We start from the raw sequence: 23,193 nt of genomic DNA on the forward strand, positions 1-23,193 counted from the left end.
GTCACTAGGTCAAAGGTCAAGGTCGCGGCGACCCCCAATGTAAAAAACATTTCCGCTCAATAGTACGTCACACTTCGTTTCCGCCCAATAACTATAGAACTCTTAGACCCAGGAACTTCATACTTGGTATGCTAGTTGGTCATGACTAGTAGATGACCCCTATTGAATTTGGGGTCACTAGGTCAAAGATCAGGGTCAACGTGACCTTGAGGTGAAGAAACGGTTTCCACTCAATAACTAAAGATCCTTTGGGTCCAGGAACTTCATACTTGGTATGCTAGTTGTTCATGACTATTAGATGACTCCTATTGATTTTGAGATCAAAAGGTCAAAGGTCAAGGTTACCTTCAGGTAAAAAATGTTATGTTGGCAGTGACCTTAAGCTTAAAAATGGTTTCTGCTCAATAACTAAAGAAAGCTTGTACCCAGGAACTTCATAGTTGTTCATGACTAGTAGATGACTCCTATTGATTTTGAGATCAGTAGGTCAATGGTCAAGGTCACCGTGACCTTGAGGTGAAGAAACTGTTTCCGCTCAATAACTAGAGAACGCTTGCAACCAGGAATTTCATACTTGGTATGCTAGTTGGTCATGACTAGAAGATGACCCATATTGATTTTGAGATCACTAGGTCAAAGGTCAAGGTTGCCATGACCTTGAAGTGAAGAAAAAGTTTCCACTCAATAACTAAAGATCCTTTGGTTTTAGGAACTTCATACTTGGTAAGCTAGTTGTTCATGACTAGAAGATGACCCCTATTGATTTTCAGATCAAAAGGTCAAGGTTACCTTCAGGTAAAAAATGATACGTTGGCGGTGACCTTAAGCTTAAAAATGGTTTCTGCTCAATAACTTAAGAACACTTGTACCCAGGAACTTCATTCTTGGTACGCTAGTCGGTCATGACTAGTAGATGACCCCTATTGATTTTGAGATCAGTAGGTCAAAGGTCAAGGTTGCCATGACCTTGAGTTGAAGAAATGGTTACCGCTCAGTAACTAAAGAACACTTGCACCCAAGAACTTAATACTTGGTATGCAAGTTGGTTATGTAGATGATCCCTATTGATGTTGTGATCAGTAGGTAAAAGGTCATGGTCACGATGACTGTGAGCTGAAAAATGGTTTCCGATCATTAATTGAATAACGCTTGCGCCCAGGAACTTCATACAATGCAAACTTCGTTTACATTTTCCATGATTAATCAACAACACTTTCTTCTCTTCACTATTTAATATAATCGAATAAACCAAACTTCACTGTTGGTTTGTCTCCAGTCCAAAGTTACAAATTTCATGTCCATCATTTATTTTTTCTCAGCTACGACCACACAATAGGGGAGACAAGCGCTTTTTCAAAAAAGCAATCTCTAGTTATTATTTAATTTTTTTAGCGAGAAGAGACAGAGGGTAAAGTTCGTGAGGCTGAAGGCACAATATCTAAACTGAAGAGGCAGAAGATGGTAAGCTACCTGAATATGTAATAAATCAAGGTTTGAACTGCACTAATTATTTTTAAATATATAAAAATTGTAAGAAAGAATGCTTTCAATTTCTACTGAGGGCTTTTCCATTTAATCATATAACCCCTGAAAGGCACTTTTAAGATATACCACCCCCCTACAGAAACAAATTTACCTTTTAGTCCAAATAAGCGAAAAAAGAAACACCCATATACTATTTAAATAATTGCCTTCACTCGTGGGTTATACATGTATGTTTTACTGGAATATCCCTGAATGAGGCATGCATGAATGATGCCTTAAAACAAGATGTTCATATTTTAAATACCTTTGCATCAAGCTGTCCAGTATCTTATTAAGTGAAAGTTGTTTATTGGCTTCTGAATTCAGTACTGATATTAAAATTCTTTTGTTTTGTGTACAGATTCTGGAACAGGAGGTGATAGCCGGGAGGAAGAGACAACAGCTGGAGGCTGAGGCTGCCATGAAGGTATGGGTATGGCTTAGATAGCTGTACAGTTCAACCATCATATATATAAATGCATATTCCCAGATCAAAATTGACGAATAAACCAGCTTTGATGTATGCAACCTGGAATGTTCTTGTGATGTCTGTCAAATGCTGGTTTAAGCATCAATATCGAAAAACCTGTTAGGCTCTGTGAATACAGCTGGTTCCCAATAGTCCTTACTGGTTGACGGTACATTTCCGAACAGGACACAAATCCCGAACACCAGCTAAAACACGCGTTTGTTTACCGTGTTGATTATTCGATGATCAAGATCAATAAAGGGGCTTGCCTTGGTCACACTTGCGAAGTTTCATCTTGTTTTGTTACATATTTTTCTAAAAAAAGCCATTCTCTTTCTCCTTCTAGCTAAGATGGCCGAATGATCTGGTATTAGTAGGATGTTTTTAGTTTCTATAAAAAGCAATGTAGCATTCCTGTTCGTTTTCCATTATGCATGAAGTGCACAGATGGTGGAGCAGTTTTGCATCATGGGAATTTGTTATTATGCTGTTCAGTTCCCATGAAGTTCAATATACTATTTATTATTTCCTTAATCCTCCCAGGCATCAAGTGCCCAGTTGGCAGAGCGGTCTCGAATCATGGATATGCTACAGGAAATGAGAAATGAGGCAGCCCAAAAGCTGGACAACCTAAAACAGCGACGCAAGGGGGCTAATTCATCTCAACAGACTTCAGCTGATAGACCCAATGTCATCGAGGTTTCTTCTGGTAGGGACATACTTTTATTATGTTTCTTGCTTAGCAAGGCATTCATATAGAAATCGTGTAGTTACAATGTTTATTTGCATAATACATCTCAATTTAGTTCGATCAACAGCGAGATCACACTTTTAACTCCAGAGATATGGCCCTTGATTTGTCACAAACAATTTTAACAAAACTTGGCTACAATGTTGCAGGGGTTAAACTCTTGTTTCACAGACACTGCCTAACCTATTCTAAGCTTTCTTTTGAAAGTCTCAAGTCGGGGTAACATGATTTTTCTTTGACAAGAATGATGCTTGGTTAAATCAGCAACAACCCAGACATAAATTCCAACAATCAATAAAACTTTCGTTATCAAGTTTGAATTGCAAATTACAAGCATCAAGTTTTTGTCTATCACTCTATGTAATATTGTTATAGTAGCTTACAAATCTAACTTTGTTTCTTCAGGTAAGATGGATCTCTACAAAATCGCTCTGCAAATACGCGAAGCAAACAAAATCAGTCAGTATATGAAGAAAAACACAGTAAGTTGCTACCAGACTTGACCATTATGTAGATCACATTGCTTTCAGAATTTGTTAAACCCTGCCTAAAGGTATACATTTCTCTATTCACTTATTCAGATCCACTAAAATGAAGAATGAAGATTTTTTCATACATTTATCTTTAACATTAAGACAAGGATAATTTTAAATTAATCCATATGCTGTAAATAGTTTTAATTATGAGAGTGTTTTCATTCACATTTTTTTGCGAATCTTCCAAGTGGTAAATTTACTATTACCGAGGTATTCATTTTCAGATTTTTGTCCATGAATAAACAACGATGTCACAAGTCATTAATCAACTTTCCTCTATTTTCCGAGTCTAAGAAATTGCTAAAAAATGGACCATCTTCAGTCTGAACTGAATACAAACTTTCTCTCATCTTGTTTTCTTTCATGTAGGTGTTCAGTCGGGAGGATTACCTTGATGGGGAGGAAGTTAGGACTGTGATTAAGGTGACCAACAGTCGCCTAAATGTATCGACACACTGGAGTCTACCAAAGTTTGAGTCCAAACTTGTCCAGATGAGGGACCTTTACCAGGTAAGCATTTAGGGAAGTGTTTTAGCTAAGACTTAGTGGAAGGGTGCTGCACCCTGTCCTTATTTGGTAGCACCCTTTTCCCCTCATGGCGTCCAATAAATGTACCCTTTAGCCTTCACAGAATTAAATGCTCAAGGTAATCAAATATTTCTTTTGTTTTGATTAAAACTTATACTATGATCATTAATACATACAAATTTGACATATTTGGCAGTTGAAACCCAATATTTCTATAATTAAACACAATTCCCAACATACTCTGTCAAATTCATAATGTTTAGTTCCGCATAGCTCTTTACAATGTGCCCTTTTCTCCCCCTCTCTGTCCCTTTTCTGCAGCACCCTGCCCTTTTTAAAACCTAGCTATAATCCTTAAGAGGCACTAGCAAATGTAATAGACATGTTATGTCTCTAGTACTCTGACCAAGTGTCTCCAAAACTTGAAATGCCATCCTAGATGACTCATGAGGGACCTTTAACAGGTTAGTATAAAGAGGTTATGGATATGTTATGGATTGTTATCTGTACCCTGCCTAAATAGCTTGAAAACTTGAAATGCCAACCTGGTGACTTATAGGGATTTTAACCAGGTTAGAATGTGGAGATTTATTAGTATAAGGGAGCATTATAGACATACTTGGGTCCTTAATACTCACAACACACTGCCTTTACCCAAGTTTGAAGTTAAACTTGTCCAGATGAGGAACCTCTACCAGGTTGGAATAACCAGGTCACTGGTGGAAATCAGAATGAACAGGAAAAGAATGAATTTTTGATATTAAAAATCATTCATGGCAGGGGTGCCAATTTTCCTCTTTTCAGCTGATCTCCTGTTTTTGGCCACAAAACTTAAAATTCGAATTGTTGCCTTTTATCTGATCCATACAAAAAAAGATTTTTTTTCTATATAGTGTGATGGAGATACTCATATTTCATACTGGTTTCCTCTTTTTTACAAATTTGCATTGGCATCCCTATGTTCATTGCCATATGATATTTTTCTTGCACATGTTACACGTTAATGTCTCATTTGATGGACCCACTTCAATGTCCTGAAACTCTGGAGAGTCTGCCCAAGCTTTAATCAAATTTCGTCTAAATGAGGGATTTGTTCCACATGAGAATATTTAAAGTATTCAAAGAAATCATCTTTCTTAATATTTAATAAATGTTTCGATTGCTTAAAGGGACTGTATAATAAAATAAAATGATTTACTCTTTGATATCATAATTGTAAAAAAAATACCAGTCGGAGACCGGGTTCGAACTGGTGCCGCCAAATTTGCAGTTCAGTGTTGTATCCACTGTGCTACGAAGGCTTACCCTCTTCAGTTGGAATATTTAAGCTATATACCTAACTTGGTAGTATCACGTGATAACATCGACTAGCCAATCATGCATAAGGAATGAATTCTACTAGGTAGACATACCTAGTAATCTTTTTTAATGGAAAAATACGAAAAAACTGTGAAAAATAAATTAAATGTAAACGGTGAGGTACTTCAGTTAGTAAGTTTCAATGCATTGTACGCATCAATACCAAGTTTGTCAGTTTTCGACAATTTTCTTCTTTTTTTCGCTATTTCATCATAGTGTACAGCCCCTTTAAAAGAGTCCAATTCTATAATTGAGTGGTAAACTCTTTTCACAAGCCAATAGAACAGCTTGCAGATTTTGAACGAACATTATTATAAGGTGTGTGAAATGCCATCTTGATGCGTCGGAAGTGATGTCACGTTAATATCTGTTCATTGTGATGTTACATTATCCTCTTGTTTTACAGAATGAGTCTGAGAGTACAGATGATGATGATGATGATGATGATGATGATGACATCTAGTCTCATTGATATCTATTCATTAAGATGTAACATTAACCTATTGTATTACAGAATGAGTCTGAGAGTACAGATGATGATGATAACGAGGTGTTTAACGACCCGGAGGACCAGTGGGGCAAGGACAGTGTGGCCATGTCCCCTTTAGAGATCAAGTACGGACCATTACAGTAGTTTAAACTTGAATTCCTTTACAACAATTGCAAAGAAAGTTATGTTAAGTTTTGGTAAGTCGACCTTGTTGGCACAATGTCTCGCAAGAGTACTGTCTTCTGTTGTGCAGGAAATCGGAGTGCTGCTTACGATGCACGTTTCTTTTACCTTTTTAAGTACCAACCAAATTACCTATAATTTAACCCCCCCATAGAAAATAGCATCTTTCCACCAGTTTAACCATAGTTCTAATGGTATCTGTACCCATACATCATTATGGATAAAGAATAATAAAGGAATGATATTACTAGGTGTGTATTTTACGGGTAATACAGAAAAAGTGACATTGATTTGTTTTAGTTTTACCATTAGTTTTGTTCTTGTCACTGTTGTAAGATTGTGTTATTATGTTTACAGGAACAATGGTAAGAGGTCTGTGCTGTCACCCAGCCTGCGCCATGCCCTTCTGTCCAGTGTATCCAGCATCAACAGCAGCATCTACAGACAAGGTAAATCAACAGTTTTCGTTAGAACTTCAGTGGTATTCATAAGACCCAAAATCAGGAATTGTTCAAGTTTGATGTCCTCCGATTTTCTTGGATTTTTTTTAAGATGAAATGAAAGATGTAAAGCTAGCATAAGTCATTTTTAATTCAAAAGAATGTTTGTCCATGTTATCATCAACTTCAATGGAAATGTAACAAAATAGGAGTTTTGACTCTCACATTTTAGTAGTATTCCAATGAACATTCTGGATTCTGAATATTTCGAAAAAGCTCCCATTTAATTTAGAAGTAACATTTTCATAAAGCATGCCTTGTAATCATTTAGTGTTTAAACCCAAGAGTCTACTCCGCCCATTTCACTAACGCCTTGTGTCTAATTTGAGACGCAGACTCAGAAAAGCCAATTTCAAAATGTTAAAAAGTGTCTTTTTTTAATTTTCAATATTTAAATCTAGCAATTTTTAATACTTTTGCTTTTATCTGACTTCTGCAATTTTACAATAAAACTAAGATTTGCAGTTTTGAATCTAAAATGCAGACTCCAGCGTTCGCACAGACTTGAAAATTGCTTGAATTTTAAACTGCTGGATGAAAAGGCCTTAAATTGGCAAACAACTCCTTAAAACTGCTGTATTTTTTTATTTTGCCTTGAAAACTGCTTGAAATGTGCTTGTATTTTTGAAAATAGTCCTTAAATTTGATGTTCTGCTCCTTATGAAGTGTCGGTAGTAAAAATGGTTCATCTTTACAGAAAATGTTTGATCTTAGTGGACGCTTTGCTGGTATTTAATATAAGCATAGCTTGCTTCTTTTGATAGTTTTTGAAAACTTGTGTTTTTTCATAGTTTCTTATTCAAGATATACCTTGAAAATTGAATTAAAGTTCTTGAAAACTCCTTGATTTTTTTGCCAGTCTGGCTGTATGAACCCTGGACTCGAGATGTTAATGAAAATGGGCCTGGAGGCTGTGATTACGATCTGTCTCAAGCCTGAATTTTGACTCCAGAGTCAGAATTGCAAAGCCAAATATTAATTAACTTTTCCGTCTACTAGAATGACAATAGTAAACAAATGAAGCATATTTTATCCCTCAAATATTTCATAAATATGCCCAAAGACTTCGAAAAAGGATTGAAATATAAAAAAAAAATCTTTTTTGAGAGTTACTGTTTTGAGTCTGAGTCCAGACTAATCCTTAAGACCGTTTATTATCATGGCCCCAATGAGACAATGTTAAACTGTGTTATTGAACTACTAGATACCTTGCATACTGTACATTGATTTCACGCTTCATGTGTATATGTTTCAGACTCATACAGAGGAGAGAGATCGTGTGGTCCACAGGTGGCCTCCCTGTGTAAAGATGTGATCAACATGACCTTAGGGGGACTCAAGTGTAAGTTTTGATGAAATATTACATGTATTTGGATAAAAAGTCCCAAATTTTTACATTTATGTTTGCCATGAACATTTTTAAAAAGCCCTGTTTTTAAAAAATCCAGAATTTGAGAAAGCTTAAAGTGACACTCGTATTCAAAAACAAAACATACACATGTAAAATAAACATAAATTTTGAGTGATAACCCCTCAACTACTTACTAAATAATGTATTTATGGAAAATATTAATTACTTATACACAATACACAATATTATAACTGTGTATTAAAGGGGCTGTACTCCGTATGATGAAATAGCGAAAAAAATTTTTTTTGTCAAAAAATGATATAAACTTGGTATCGATGTGTACAATGCATTGATACTTACTAACTGAAATACCACATGGTTTATTATTAATTTATTTTCACAGTTTTTTTTGTATTTTCCATTAAAAAAGATTACCAGGTATGTCTACCTGGTAAAATTCATTCCTTATGCATGATTGGCTGGTCTTAAATATTCCGACCGTTTAGAGTGAGCCTTCGTAGCACAGTGGATACAACACTGAACTGCAATTTTGGCGACACCGGTTTTGAACTCGGTCTCCGACTCGATTTTCTTTTTACATATTGCTATTTTTTTACAATTATGATGTCAAAGAGTAAACATTTTAATAAATAACTGTCTCTTACAGAAAAAAATATTTTTTCGGTGCCAATCTGGTGTACAGTCCCTTTAAAAAGCTGAAAACGCAAATATATTAAATGATTGGTGAATGCTAAAAGATTTAGGTGATTTACTATGATCTTATAAGGTAGCAATATTGTGTTCCCTTTTAAATCGAACTCGGTATCCTTCATAAGAACCATTGTTTTTCGACATTTATTCATCCTTTTTGGTATAATTAAACAAATGTATTAAATGGGTTAAATCTTATTTGGGAGTAATAGTGCATCTTTAAAAAGGGATTTTACCACTGCAGAGCTTATTGGCTTGTGCTAATTTTGACCATTGAAAACCCACCATTAGATATGGTCAACATTTCCGTTATATATATATACGTAAAATAGATTTGAGTTTATGGGTTTATTAACTACGATGAAACGTTAAAGGTTTTATTTTCTATGCAGCTTCAAGTCTGGAGGAGAGTATTGGTGACCAGATTCTATACAGCTGTCAGACCCTCAAATTGTGCACCAGCCAGTTCCTGTCACTCCCTGCCGCCCTCGAAACCAATAACAACAAATCCAGTAGATCAGACCTTCTTCAGGTAACTGGACTGGATTTTATATGCAGTACGCAATTTTCAGTAGACATGTGTCGCACCCTAGAGTTTGATTTTGCAACCAACCAGGGACACAATCAGCAGTTGGGGGGGGGGGCTTAATTAAGCCCCCACTACTCTCCTGAAAAAGTAACCTTTCCCAGGTAAAAAATCCCCTTTGATTTTTTTTTTAGTGAGTCAGAGTAGCATTGACCACTTTACAATTAATTACATTTAGCAAATGTTTCAATATAGTGCCATGCATGAAAATGTTAATAGTTTTGTTGAATAAAAGGTTTGAAAACAAGTTACATTACAACATTACATGATTCATGTTATAGTGTTGTTTTTGCCAAAAGGGCCCACCACCATTCCCTTGAAAGTGGAAAAAAACCTGCAATATTTTTGCTTTTTAAAAAGAGCACCAGTTCTAGTTTTGACACAGGTGATTCAAGAGTGATTCAATTAAATTATTACTCCCTTCAGGTTGGTAACATTCAAGCTAAGGTAAATAACTTATAAGTATTGACTTATATTAAATTCTCCACCTTATATATTTCAGCTGACTTGTATCCAGCTGACAACTGCGTTCCATCGACTTCTAGGCCAGTGTCACCTATGGACATCCACACACCAGCACCTCCAGTCTGCGTTCATCCACGACCTCCTGTCACGTCTCAATGACCAGGTCCGCGGCATCGGCGGCCATGTCATTCGGTTCATGCAGGTAAGAGATGGGTTTGATGTTATTTAAGGTGAGATTATGGTATGCTTGTGGATGTTTGAAGAAAACAAAATGCTTTCATGGTCTAGTTTATGGATATCTGGTTTGTTAGTTCCCAGGCCTAAATTTCTCGAAAACATCTAAAGCTTAACAGGCTTTTGTAGCTTATTTTACTAAGCCAAAATAATACTTAAATTCGATTTCAATAACTGAAAAAAAAATATTGTGATTATGATAAACATAAACATAATTCCTATTTAAAGTCTAAAATCTCAAAAGAAGAAGAAGATATTACACAAATTTTAGGGAAACAAAAATAGTGAGATTACCTGAAGCCTGTTATAAGGGACTTGAGATATTTTGAGAAATTGGGGCCAGCTATACATCCCTTGTTTATTGCGCTGGTGTACAATTATGGCTTCTTTCTTGTTTATTTGGCTAATTGCTAATAATAACTGTTCAAAGCAAAAGGAACATTCTGATTATGCTTTGACAGATCAATTTCATTGGCCCAAAATCTGATGAATGATAACAGACATCAGGGGCTAATACAGATTAGGACCAATAAATAATTTTCTGCAATTCTCTGGATTTGAGGAGGTCACTTAAAGAAGGCTAAAACTAAGCCTTTCAAGTTTATTTGTCCCTTTCTTGAACAACTACTTTCAGGGAATGAAATCAGTATGTGTTTTGATTTTAAGTTTTTTTTGTATGTTTTTTTCTGTTGAAAAGATGAACAAATGTAAATTAGCTTTATACTTTACAGGCTCTTGTTTCAGGCAATGAATTTAAGGAGTCCTTTTGAGAAGCTTGTGATTGTATTTACTAAAACATATTATTGTATAAAACAGTGTTGACAACTGATATATTGACCAACACTCATGTACATTCCGCAGGGTTGTGAGAGTGACATTGACAGCCTGATGGAGGATGCCGTCACCAAGCTGTCTGACGGTGTCCACTCTGTGTGCCGCCTGTCTGGAGAGCTGGCTCTCGCTACAGACACCCTCATCATATACTTTGACAACTCTGAACCAAGCAGTGAAAAAGACCAGGGACAGACTGAGGTAAGAATATATCTTGATGAGGTGTTTGATAATGACTGTGTAGCATGAACTTCTCTTGTTGCTATGCAATATTTTTGAAAAACAAGATCAAAACAAAAAAGGTTAACATTTAAGAGTCGCTGCAGTAAAACCTTTAAACAGCCGGACAAGTGCATGTTTCTCTTGTTTTTGATGAAAGTCAGCAGCCAATTCTATAGAGCCTTGATACATTGTCAACAGTTTATATTTTGCCTATTTTGCACATTTTAATGATTTGATTTACAATACATTTCAGGGTAGCGCGGAGGTTTGTAACTGGTTCCTGAGTGGGTGTGATGTGTTCATTGACAAGACCCTGCAGGGAGCACTCACCACTTTAGATGAGCTGGAGACGCAAGCACAGGCTCTCACTGGGATACCACAAGATAACAGTGTATGTAATTGTAAATTCTAGGGAAAGACTTTATTGAATGATTTTTATATTTCTTAATATTATTCTAGCTGATTTGTTTTTTTGAAGAAACATTGGGGTCTTCTGTTTTTTGGAAGAAACGTTGAGGCATTGTCATGGCCTTGGACTTTGTTGCTGTCAACATGCAACAACTTTGACCTTGGCCATAACTTGAAAATTATTCACAATATTTTAATAACACTAACATTAGTAAACATGATGCCAGATACAATATGTGTATGTTTAGGAAGGCCCATAACTCTTGCTTAAAAAATTATTGGGTTATTCTCCATGTTCATCTGGTGTATGACACTCTTGTTTATTTTGTATTGTAGTTTTTGTAAGAATATTTCTTCAATGTTCATTTTAATACTAAATTCCAAGGAAAACAAGCCATCATTTGAATTCAAAATTGTATTGACGTATACCCAGTACCCAAGATCTGATATTCTTTGAAAAGTACATTAGCATCGAGAATCGATAATCAATGAATTTAAATGCGGGTATTATTAAGTTTAGAAATATTTAAGGTGCATTTCCCAGGTATTATTTCAAGATAAAAATTATCCAATAAGGTAATTTTTGCACTATTGCTATATATGCGGATGCCATTAACATGTACATTGACCTGATTTCTATTGTTTCCAGAGTGTACGCGAAGTGGCCCAGAATGTGGAAATCTGTGTGGTCTGCTGTAAAGACCTCCTCCTAAAATGTCAGCAACTCCAGGTAGTGTTTTATCTATCCATATCTGTTTAATAATTTCTTGGACACTTTAATTTCTAAGGCATATTTGTTAATAAGTAATGTAATAATATGTCAAATTGCTCATTATTGATATGTATGGGTATTTAAGCTATTACAGTAAGCCTTTGGCTAAGAGATATTAAAAATTGTTCATTAGTAGCAATTTAGGGTATAATAAATGAAAAAATATATATTTTGTAATCACTTTCAATATATATGTATCATTTAAGTGAACATTTTGCATCACATTAATTGTGTACAGTAGTAGGGAAAAATATATGTCGAGTTATTTAAACAAATGTTGAAAATCACTTGCCTCTTCAAAAGAACTCAGAAACCTGAATATCAAAAACGTGTTGACATTGTGTGACCTAATAGTTAAAACTACAAAAGCTTGCTTTTAAAGCTGCACTCTCACAGATTGAACGTTTTGACAACTTTTTTTATTTGTTGTCCTGGAACAAACCATTTTTTTGCGAAAATCCATGGAAACCAGTTATTTAGGACTGCTGACAAAAAATAGATCACAGATTTTTATATTTAAGGTCAAAAATTGATGTTTTATGCATTTTCTTAAACAGTTAGTAATGGTTTAAGCCATAAAACATTGATTTTTAAACGGAAATATGAAAATCTACGATCTGATCTTTTGTCAGCAATCTTATATCATTGGTTTGCAGATATCTATGCAAAAATTTGCTCTTTCCAAGACAAAAAATAAAAAAGTTGTAAAAATGGTATATCAGAGAGTGCAGCTTTAAATGTTACCAATAACAACTTTGATTTTAACCGACAATTCTATTATATTCTAGACTGATAGAGATGATGACCATTGGCTACATCCGAAATTGCTTTGCTGGGTTGGAGTCTAAATCTTAATTATTATGATGTTATTTGACACAATACTCTCGTCTATTTACAGGTCGAGTTGGACATCAGTAACTTGGACCAGTCCATGAGCGGGGATGATAGCCGCCCTAGCCAGGGAAACTACAGCAAGTACCAGGTGCTGTTTTCCCACGTGTCGGCCCTCGTAGATGCAGTGAGCATACTCCTGCAGCATGCGGAGCCTGCTATAGAGGGTGAGTTTTAATACAAGTGGATTTATGTCACATTGATATAACATGACATCATTATCATGATGTATTTAAGACTGAATAGAAATTTTACAAGGAATTGATTATATTAAAACGGTACCAAAATACCATGACACATGTAAATGATTTTAAAGAAATTATTTTCAAATAATGTACTGAAGTCCATGTACTCAAATATGACAATACTATACATGCCTTTTTTACTTGAACTAGGAGAAATATTAGAAGTTGTTCTTCTTTACCTGTAGCAAAAATTATGTTTTAAGTCAACAAAATCATTATTTTGAAAAGTCAATTTTTATTATATGTAGGTTCAGATCAAGACATGAAGAAATTATTTCGATGTGCAGAGATGGTGAAAAAGTGTTCAGAACAGGTAGCAGAGGTCACAGGTCGTGACCATGACAAGTTTTCTCAAAAGTCAAGGTCATCACTTTCTCAAGGTCAAAGTGAAAGGTCAGAGTGTAACAGTAAACCAGAGTTGTCGGAGACACAGTCGGAACTGTTGGAGTTTGTGTTCAATGATATTAAATCTTCATTAGACGCTTTGATTGGGAGTGTTCAAATTGTAGTTCAGGAGCGATCAGTTTCCATTGAAACCCCACGAGGAGGGAAAAGACTTTTGCCATCACAGCCCAGACGTTCAGGATCATTTGAGAGGAAAGAAGATGACTGATTATTTATTGCAGTTTCAATAAGGTTCTTCCAAAGCTCATGTGTTCAATAATTTTATAAAGACATGTAACTGCTTGCTTAGAAACAGAAAACATTGCAAGTACATATCAAGTTCCTTTTTCATTTATAGGAGAAACTCAGTGACGCCAGTGTAGCCAGTGTAAAGTGTTTGGCATTAAATTGAAAGAATTGCTTTTGCTGATATTGAATGATAAATATATATATATATATATATATAGCTTAGCAATTATATCCTCAAAACCTTTAATCAAGATACATTTGTGAATTTTAGCTTATAATGGAAGAGAACAAATGTTGTTGTTAGAGTAACATTTGGGAAATAAACAAACAAATTTACTATGGTCCTGTACAGAACGATCATGTGATCCTTATTGCTTTATTAAAATAGGTCGATCTGTACGCAACGCACATATCTTTTTAAAAGAATGCACTGCAATGCATAGTTTGTGTTAAAATTGTTGGTATTTAAAAGAGGAGACATAACAAAACTCTGATTTTTAGTGCATAAACCCACATTTTGTATGTTTTTGGTTGATTGTAACCAAATTGCTGAACTGTTTTTGTTCTTGAATTGTTGGAATAACGGAAAACAAATCTAATCATACAAATGGAATATGACACTGTTAACACATACTATACTTTGCCCATAACAGCAGCAGCATTGCATTGATATAAGTTGCGGTGTACATTTGATTGTAATAAATCCTATTTGTGCCTTGTCTCTTCGAAAGAGCAAAAATGGTACATTCAACTACCAAGTAAGATCAGCAACATATTTATAGCCGACTTCGTTAATAAATCTGTGTATGCATGCTTTCGATGTAAAATACTATACATTTTGTCCTGTGTGTTTTGTAAACTTACATTTTGTTATGTACACATTTAGTGCAATATATTACATATGTGTAAATATTACACACACTGTAAATGCTTTGACTTGCTATTTATGAAATAAAAAAGGTAAATTCTAACTCAGAGTTTTTAGTTGGAGGTCATTATAGACTGCATGAGAACATAAAAATAATAAAAACCTGTGAATATTTGTAAAAACGCCATTTCAAATTTGACACCAGATAATAGTATTTGTGTGACCTGTATATGTTACATGGACACAACAGGAATGATGGTATATGTGCGACCTGTATATGTTACATGGACACAACAGGAATGATGGTATATGTGCGACCTGTATATGCTGCATGTACACAACAGGAATGATAGTATATGTGTGACCTGTATATGTTACATGGACACAACAGGAATGATGGTATATGTGTGACCTGTATATGTTACATGGACACAACAGGAATGATGGTATATGTGTGACCTGTATATGTTACATGGACACAACAGGAATGATGGTATATGTGTGACCTGTATATGTTACATGGACACAACAGGAATGATGGTATATGTGCGGACTGTATATGCTGCATGTACACAACAGGAATGATGGTATATGTGTGACCTGTATATGTTACATGGACACAACAGGAATGATGGTATATGTGTGACCTGTATATGTTACATGGACACAACAGGAATGATGGTATATGTGTGACCTGTATATGTTACATGGACACAACAGGAATGATGGTATATGTGTGACCTGTATATGTTACATGGACACAACAGGAATGATGGTATATGTGTGACCTGTATATGTTACATGGACACAACAGGAATGATGGTATATGTGTGACCTGTATATGTTGCATGGACACAACAGGAATGATGGTATATGTGTGACCTGTATATGTTACATGGACACAACATGATGGCATATGTGTGACCTGTATATGTTACATGGACACAACAGGAATGATAGTATATGTGTGACCTGTATATGCTACATGTACACACAAGGAATGATGGTATATGTGTGACCTGTATATGCTGCATGGACACAACAGGAATGATGGTATATGTGTGACCTGTATATGTTACATGGACACAACAGGAATGATGGTATTTGTGTGACCTGTATATGTTACATGGACACAAATGGAATGATGTTATTGGTGTGACCTGCATATGAAACATGTACACAACTGGAATGATGGTATTTGTGTGACCTGTATATGCTGCATGTACACAACAGGAATGATGGTATTTGTGTGAACTGTATATGCTGCATGTACACAACTGGAATGATGGTATTTGATTGACCTGTATATGCTGCATGTACACAACAGGAATGATGATATTTGATTGACCTGTATATGCTGCATGTACACAACAGGAATGATGGTTTTTATGTGACCTGTATATGTTACATGGATACAACAGGCATGATGGTTTTTGTGTGTCCTGTATGTGTTACATGGACACTACAGGACTGATAGTATTTGTGTGACCTGAATATGCTGCATGTACACAGCAGGAATGATCGTATTTGTGTGACCTGGATATGCTGCATGTACACAACAGGAATGATCGTTTTTGTGTGACCTGGTTATGCTGCATGTACACAACAGGAATGATGGTATAAGCGTGACCTGAAGATGCTGCATGTACACAACAGGAATGATAGTATTTGTTTGACATGAATATGCTGTATGTACATAGCAGGAATGATAGCATTTGTTTGATCTATATATGCTGCATGCACACAGCAGGAATGATGGTATTTGTGTGACATAAATATGCTGCATGTACACAGCAGGAATGATGGTATTTTTGTGACATGAATATGCTGCAAGTACACAACAGGAATGATAGTATTTGGACCTGAATATGCTGCATGCACACAACAGGAATGATAGTATTTAGTATTTGTGTGACCTGAATATGCTGCATGTACACAACAGGAATTATGGTATTTGTGTGACCTGAATATGCTTCATGTACACAACAGCAATGATGGTATTATTTGTGACCTGAATATCCTGCATGTACACAACAGGAATGATGGTATTTGTGTGACCTGAATATGCTGCATGTAAACAACAGGAATGATGGTATTTGTGTGACCTGCATATGCTGCGTGTACACAACATGAATGATAGTATTGGATAGTATTTGTGTAACCTGATCGTGTTGCATGTACACAACAGGAATGATAGTATTTGTGTAACCTGAGCGTGCTGCATGGACACAACAGGAATGATAGTATTGGTGTAACCTGAGCGTGCTGCATGGACACAACAGGAATGATAGTATTTGTGTAACCTGAGCGTGCTGCATGGACACAACAGGAATGATAGTATTTGTGTAACCTGAGCGTGCTGCATGGACACAGCAGGAATGATAGTATTTGTGTAACCTGAGCGTGCTGCATGTACACAACAGGAATGATAGTATTTGTGTAACCTGAGCGTGTTGCATGGACACAACAGGAATGATAGTATTTGTGTGACCTGAGCGTGTTGCATGGACGCAACAGGAATGATAGTATTTGTGTGACCTGAATATGCTGTATGTAAACAACATGAATGATAGTATTTGTGTGACTTGAATATGCTGCATGTAAACAACAGGAATGATAGTATTTGTATGACCTGAATATGCTGCATGTACACAACAGGAATGATAGTATTTGTGTGACCTGAATATGCTTCATGTACACAACAGGAATGATAGTATTTGTGTGACCTGAATATGCTGCATGTAAACAACAGGAATGATAGTATTTGTGTGACCTGAATATGCTGCATGTAAACAACAGGAATGATGGTATTTGTGTGACCTGAATATGCTGCATGTAAACAACAGGAAAGATGGTATTTGTATGACCTGAATATGCTGCATGTAAACAACAGGAATGATGGTATTTGTATGACCTGAATATGCTGCATGTAAACAACAGGAATGATAGTATTTGTGTGACCTGAATATGCTGCATGTAAACAACAGGAATGATAGTATTTGTATGACCTGAATATGCTGCATGTAAACAACAGGAATAATAGTATTTGCGTGACCTGAATATGCTGCATGTAAACAACAGGAATGATGGTATTTGTGTGACCTGAATATGCTGCATGTACATAACAGGAATGATGGTATTTGTATGACCTGAATATGCTGCATGTAAACAACAGGAATGATAGTATTTGTGTGACCTGAATATGCTGCATGTAAACAACAGGAATGATAGTATTTGTGTGACCTGAATATGCTGCATGTCAACAACAGGAATGATAGTATTTGTATGACCTGAATATGCTGCATGTACACAGCAGGAATTATGGTATTTGTGTGACCTGAATATGCTGCATGTAAACAACAGGAATGATAGTATTTGTATGACCTGAATATGCTGCATGTAAACAACAGGAATGATAGTATTTGTATGACCTGAATATGCTTCATGTAAATAACAGGAATGATGGTATTTGTGTGACCTGAATATGCTGCATGTACACAACAGGAATGATAGTATTTGTGTGACCTGAAAATGTTGTATGGACACACCAGGAATGATTGTTTTTGTGTAGCCTGAATGTGCTGCATGTTCACAACAGGAATGATAGTATTTTTGTGACCTGAATATGCTGCATGTACACAGCAGGAATGATAGTATTTGTGTGACCAGAAAATGTTGCATGAACATGTACCATCAATGTACATATTGTTTTGATGACAAACAGTATTTCAACTATCTCTTCAAGTGGCACTCTTATTCAAAATCATTACATGCACATGTATATCAAACATAACATTTGAGTGATAAACCTTTACGTACTTACTAAATAATGACTTTATGAAAAGTAGTTGATACTGATAACAAAATTGTAACCGTGTATTTAATAGCTGAATACGCAACAATATAACTGTGATCTACTATAGTCTTACAGAATGACCGTGTTTTCTGCACCTTTCTGTCAAAATATACAGTAAGCCACATTGATTCATCCTTCTTGCTACCTTAAAACATTTGTATTAATTGTGAAAAATCTCATTTGGGAATAAGAGTGCATCTTTGAAGTACCATGAAAAAGTATGCTGAATATAACAATCTAATTAAATATAATGTTTTATCACAGCTTCTATACTCGAAAACCGACTGTTATTTAGCCGTATGCTTATAAAAGATAAATCGTGACCTGCATATCTGAGATTATGCACGTCATCACAGATGAACATGCTTGAGCTTAAATCAATGCTAACAACTATCTGCTGAAAGCTTGAATGTTTTAAGCCTGCTATACATTGTGGACATTGAAATTGATTGTTACTGTTTGAACAGGTATTCTTTGGTGACCTTAATGAATACTTATACTAGAAGGGGGATCTTATTTTGTAATGCTTCAATCGAAACAGCTAGGACAAGTTTCATAGCTATACGTCAGCTAATCAATTCACGGATCTCTGGACAAGTTTCATCAGGTACAATCTCAGTAGCGATCAATAAGCTCTTCAATAGCAATACAAATTCAGTTCACCTCTGAGGTATCGCGTTACCGACTTAGATTCACAATATTGAAAATACATGTTGAACTATATTTTCACTTTGATAATAGTAAGAAGAGTAGAGAATCCAGTATTGCTATAGACTTTACGTTTACTGTATATAAGTCTAAACATAATGGATACGACTCATCTGGCGATGACTTTCATGCATTACATAAGTGTGTGAGGATATGTGTGGCACTACAACACAATTGTGCGGTGTGATCTTTAAAGTAGTTGGTTTTGGATTTAAGATACATTTAAACTTTAAATTTTAAAGGTAATGATGGCTTCTACAGCAAATGAACAAGAAAGCACCACTAAAGATGAGACAGTTGAAGAAGTCGGGGGGAGAAAATTACCACAGTGCCAACCCTGCTCCAAGAATAACAGGTCAACAGTTGCACAACTTTACTGCAATGATTGTAAAGAGTTCCAGTGTTCTGCGTGTTCAGCTCAACACCAGACGTTTGCCCTCTTGTCTGGCCATGCTATTGTCGATTGGAAGCTTAAAGATCCAGAAGAAAAGACTGTCAACATGTTTGGATTTGATAAATGTTTGGAACATGGGAATCCTGTGACAATCTTTTGTGAAGATCATGAAGTGTTTTGTTGCCCGACATGCGGTTTCTCAGGACACAGACTTTGTGAGAAAGCAAAGCAGATTAAAGAGTTTTCCGTTAATGTAACTGAATTTCAGGAAAGATTAAAAGATTGTAATGCAAAGGCTTCACTATTCATAAAATCCATAAATGAAATAGGAAACGCAGAAATAATTAAAGTGAATGAAAAGGCTGAAACACTTCAAGCAGAGCTTATTCAGAAGATAAGTAGAGATTTGACAGAGGCCTTGAAAGAGATTCAAACGTTGGCAGATGCTTTGAAATCATCCAAAGAAGAAGAAATGACCAAAGTATCTAATATCAAAGGCGATCTAGAGCTGTGGAGAAACAGTTTGAATGCAGCATCCGAGCAAGGCTCGCACGATCAATGTTTCATTCTTTGTAAATCTCTAAAACAGAAATCTTCTGAATACAACGAGTTTCTTAACAATCAATCGTATGACACTATTCCTATTTCAGCAAATGCAGAATGTCATCAAGTTATAGAGACATTTGTTAAAGGTGACGAAAAACTGGTTAAACTGCTTCAAGATAATGTTGCCACTGGCTCTGAAGTTTTTGAAGAAAAAAGCATGACAACCAGAGAAAGCTTTGAGAAATGTTCAACAGACACCGTTGAAAACATAGACGACAATCAAAGAGAACAGACTGTGCATCTAACTAGCATGGCTATATCAGCTTTTACGAAAATGGAGAAAAGACTTTTTTCAGGTATAGACTTCCTGCCAGATGGTAGACTGCTCGTTGTTGATAATAAGCAAAACACATGCTTTCTGTTGGATGAAAACTGTAAGGTTCTCGGAAATAAGTTATCTTTCTTCAATAAAAACTCAAGTTCCTTTGATGTCTGTGTTTACAGGGGAAACAGAGCTGTTGTTACGTCTGTAAATTATTTATATTTTCTACAGATATACCCACAAAACAGTATCAGATTAATTCAGAAAGTTAACGCATTATCCTATTACTTCTCTATTACATCATTCAATCACTCAATGTTCCTCTGTAGCACTTATATCGACGACAACGGTCCAGTTCGGGTTGTTGATTTGGAAGGGAATGAGACTAGATTCATTGATATAGGATTCCCAGATATTAAGTATGGCCTAGGTGAAAGCTTTTCTACCTATATATCTATACCGGGAATAATTGTACTGACGGACAAACATAACAACAAAGTGCACCTTTTTCACATTCTGACTGGATGGAGCAAAACTGTGGAAGATGACCGATTTCAATGGCCAACAACGGCATGTGTGGCCCCTGATGGCACAGTGTTTGTGAGCTGTGAGAAAAATAATGTCATTGTCCGCATTTCGCTAGTGGGAGAAGTCTTACAGGTACTCAAAATCAGTTTCAAGCCAAAGGCAGTAAGAATTTCAAGGGATGGAAAACTTGCTGTGGCTGGTATCGAAGGTGAACATTGCAAAATTCATTTGTACCAACTTGATTATCGATGAGATCTACAGACAAAGGAAAACACTCCCACATTCTGCTTGTGTCTTTATTAACATGACAAGACAATAGTACTATTTACTATGAATTTTTGTTTCATGCTTAATACATTAAGGTAACCTTTTTATTTTCATGGATTAGTAGTGTCTCATAAATAAAAGTACATGTTTAAGAAAATAATAAAGTTTTTACTGAGATTGAGTATCTTTGCGGGATTAAGCTCAAGATGTGACATTAAATCGTCTGTTGTCACAGCAAGATCAGCAAGCGGCCCTTAACCAAGTTTGTTCAGATCGTGCCTCCGGGGTAAAGTTTAATGGCCCCGCACAAGGGTTTATAGCGTTTGTATATGCATATTTTGAAAATAAATTTAAAAACATTGTCGTTGTCCGAAACCAGGAGACATATAGTTAAGATACTTAGTATGTGGCACCAACTTGATGCGATCGATCAAGTTTATTCCAATAATGCACCTGGAGTACTAATTAACTGAGATAGTTAAAATTAAAATCGCCCAGGCCAGGAACTCAATTGAATTAACGACCCGCGGCTTAAATGGGCTGTCTTGCTTGTAAAATCAATATTTAAATCTATGCCACATTGTAAATAATCGTGAGTTTAAACAAATATTTCGTAATAAAAAAATGCAGAACTAACCATGAACTAAAAATCAAGCCTGGTCCAAAAATCAACAACACTACTTAGGAATTGGGTTTATTTTTGGCAGCGAATACCAATTGCACATTGTAATGAAGCACAGTAAGTAAATATGACACGTAAAAACATTCAGAAAGTGGTCAGTAAAATCAGAAAATACAAGAAATACACATACAAATTATACAGCACAATATATTTGTACAAACATTTTCTTTTCAAAGGTTAATGATAAAAAAAAACAATATTGCATTCGAATTGTCCACAAATAAAACATTACGCTTAACGACAATCAAACTTCACAGCTGCCAACAAAGATATGCTAGGCCAGAGTAAAAATCAAAGTGCTGAAAGCACTGATGGACTAGGGCTTCATTCAGGGGAATGTTGACAACCATGTTCTAAGCATTGAAAAAATCGGTTCACATCACAAGGGGTCACTGTTTAATGGGCTAGCTTAAACTTTAGACTAAAACTGCTTACAAGCTGCAAAGGAAATTTGAAAGTGTGTGTAGAGTGAGGGGATGAGGGCGGGGGTGGGCTAAAGCGTTAAATCAGATAAAGTCATAGTTCTTTTGAATTTCTCGTTAAATAAGACTTGTACAAATTAATTTACGTGGTTGGCACACATACTTCTTTAATTTGATCAAATCCTTTTATATCAAAGAACTGTTATTTGCAGTTTCAGAGAAGATTTTCAATTATGTAATTATAAACTATATAGAAAACCTGTCACCTCTTTTTCAGGGGAGCTTTAAACCACAGGGCCATACTTTGAACAATCTTTGTAAAAGACATCTACATTGTACACCTATGTCAGACTGCATATACAATGCTATTAGGAAGTAGTTTTTATTTAAAAATGAAGAATTATTTCCCTCCCTCTTAATTTGTGCTTGGTATTCAATTCATATAACATGTAACCAAGATAACTTAATGCTGTTGATAAATATTAGGCACTGCCTTCTGTATAATGCTATTCATAATACTGCTGCAGACTTTTGTACATAGCAAAGCAAGTTGAGTAGACTAAGATTAGATGAATATCGTTTTTAAAGTATGAAATATTGAAATGTCTTTTAAATACTTTGACCATCAAATTTCATAAGATGGTGTCAGCAGTTCATCACACTGCTAGTGATAATGGAATACCAAAATAATTTTATTCTTTTTTTATACCCATTATCAATCCACATGCAATACATATCACAAAATACTTTAACCCATATTCCGCTCCAGTGCAATACGGCCATATACTACACTCTTGTGACGTCCCGTCATAACAAGTATGTTGCGCAATATTAAATTTACGTCATTAAACCAATGAGTGCATCCTTAAAATGAAATTTATTATGCAAAGATGTGGCTTCTAAGTGATCTT

General features: G+C 35.6%; 2 protein-coding genes across 2 annotated transcripts in view; both read left to right on the forward strand.

The window, feature by feature from the left end:
- LOC128242148 (kinesin-like protein KIF14) overlaps positions 1-14,641 on the forward strand; it is a 33,442-nt gene extending 18,801 nt beyond the window's left edge. Inside the window, exons 14-28 of the mRNA XM_052959214.1 lie at positions 1,393-1,461; positions 1,886-1,951; positions 2,537-2,702; positions 3,150-3,226; positions 3,650-3,790; positions 5,682-5,782; positions 6,198-6,289; positions 7,596-7,682; positions 8,795-8,934; positions 9,491-9,655; positions 10,549-10,719; positions 10,994-11,131; positions 11,798-11,878; positions 12,819-12,978; positions 13,305-14,641. Of these exons, the coding sequence (XP_052815174.1) occupies positions 1,393-1,461; positions 1,886-1,951; positions 2,537-2,702; positions 3,150-3,226; positions 3,650-3,790; positions 5,682-5,782; positions 6,198-6,289; positions 7,596-7,682; positions 8,795-8,934; positions 9,491-9,655; positions 10,549-10,719; positions 10,994-11,131; positions 11,798-11,878; positions 12,819-12,978; positions 13,305-13,669 (2,019 nt within the window). The 3' untranslated portion in view covers positions 13,670-14,641. The remainder of the gene's footprint in view (positions 1-1,392; positions 1,462-1,885; positions 1,952-2,536; positions 2,703-3,149; positions 3,227-3,649; positions 3,791-5,681; positions 5,783-6,197; positions 6,290-7,595; positions 7,683-8,794; positions 8,935-9,490; positions 9,656-10,548; positions 10,720-10,993; positions 11,132-11,797; positions 11,879-12,818; positions 12,979-13,304) is intronic.
- Positions 14,642-18,784: 4,143 nt separating this feature from the next.
- LOC128244937 (uncharacterized) lies at positions 18,785-21,450 on the forward strand. Its single transcript, XM_052963093.1, has 2 exons — positions 18,785-18,880; positions 19,364-21,450. The coding sequence occupies exon 2, from the start codon at positions 19,367-19,369 to the stop codon at positions 21,161-21,163; it is 1,797 nt and encodes a 598-aa protein (XP_052819053.1). The 5' UTR covers positions 18,785-18,880; positions 19,364-19,366; the 3' UTR covers positions 21,164-21,450.
- Positions 21,451-23,193: the final 1,743 nt, after the last annotated feature.

This window comes from Mya arenaria, chromosome 8, assembly GCF_026914265.1.
Source record: "Mya arenaria isolate MELC-2E11 chromosome 8, ASM2691426v1".
NCBI classification, from domain to species: domain Eukaryota; kingdom Metazoa; phylum Mollusca; class Bivalvia; order Myida; family Myidae; genus Mya; species Mya arenaria.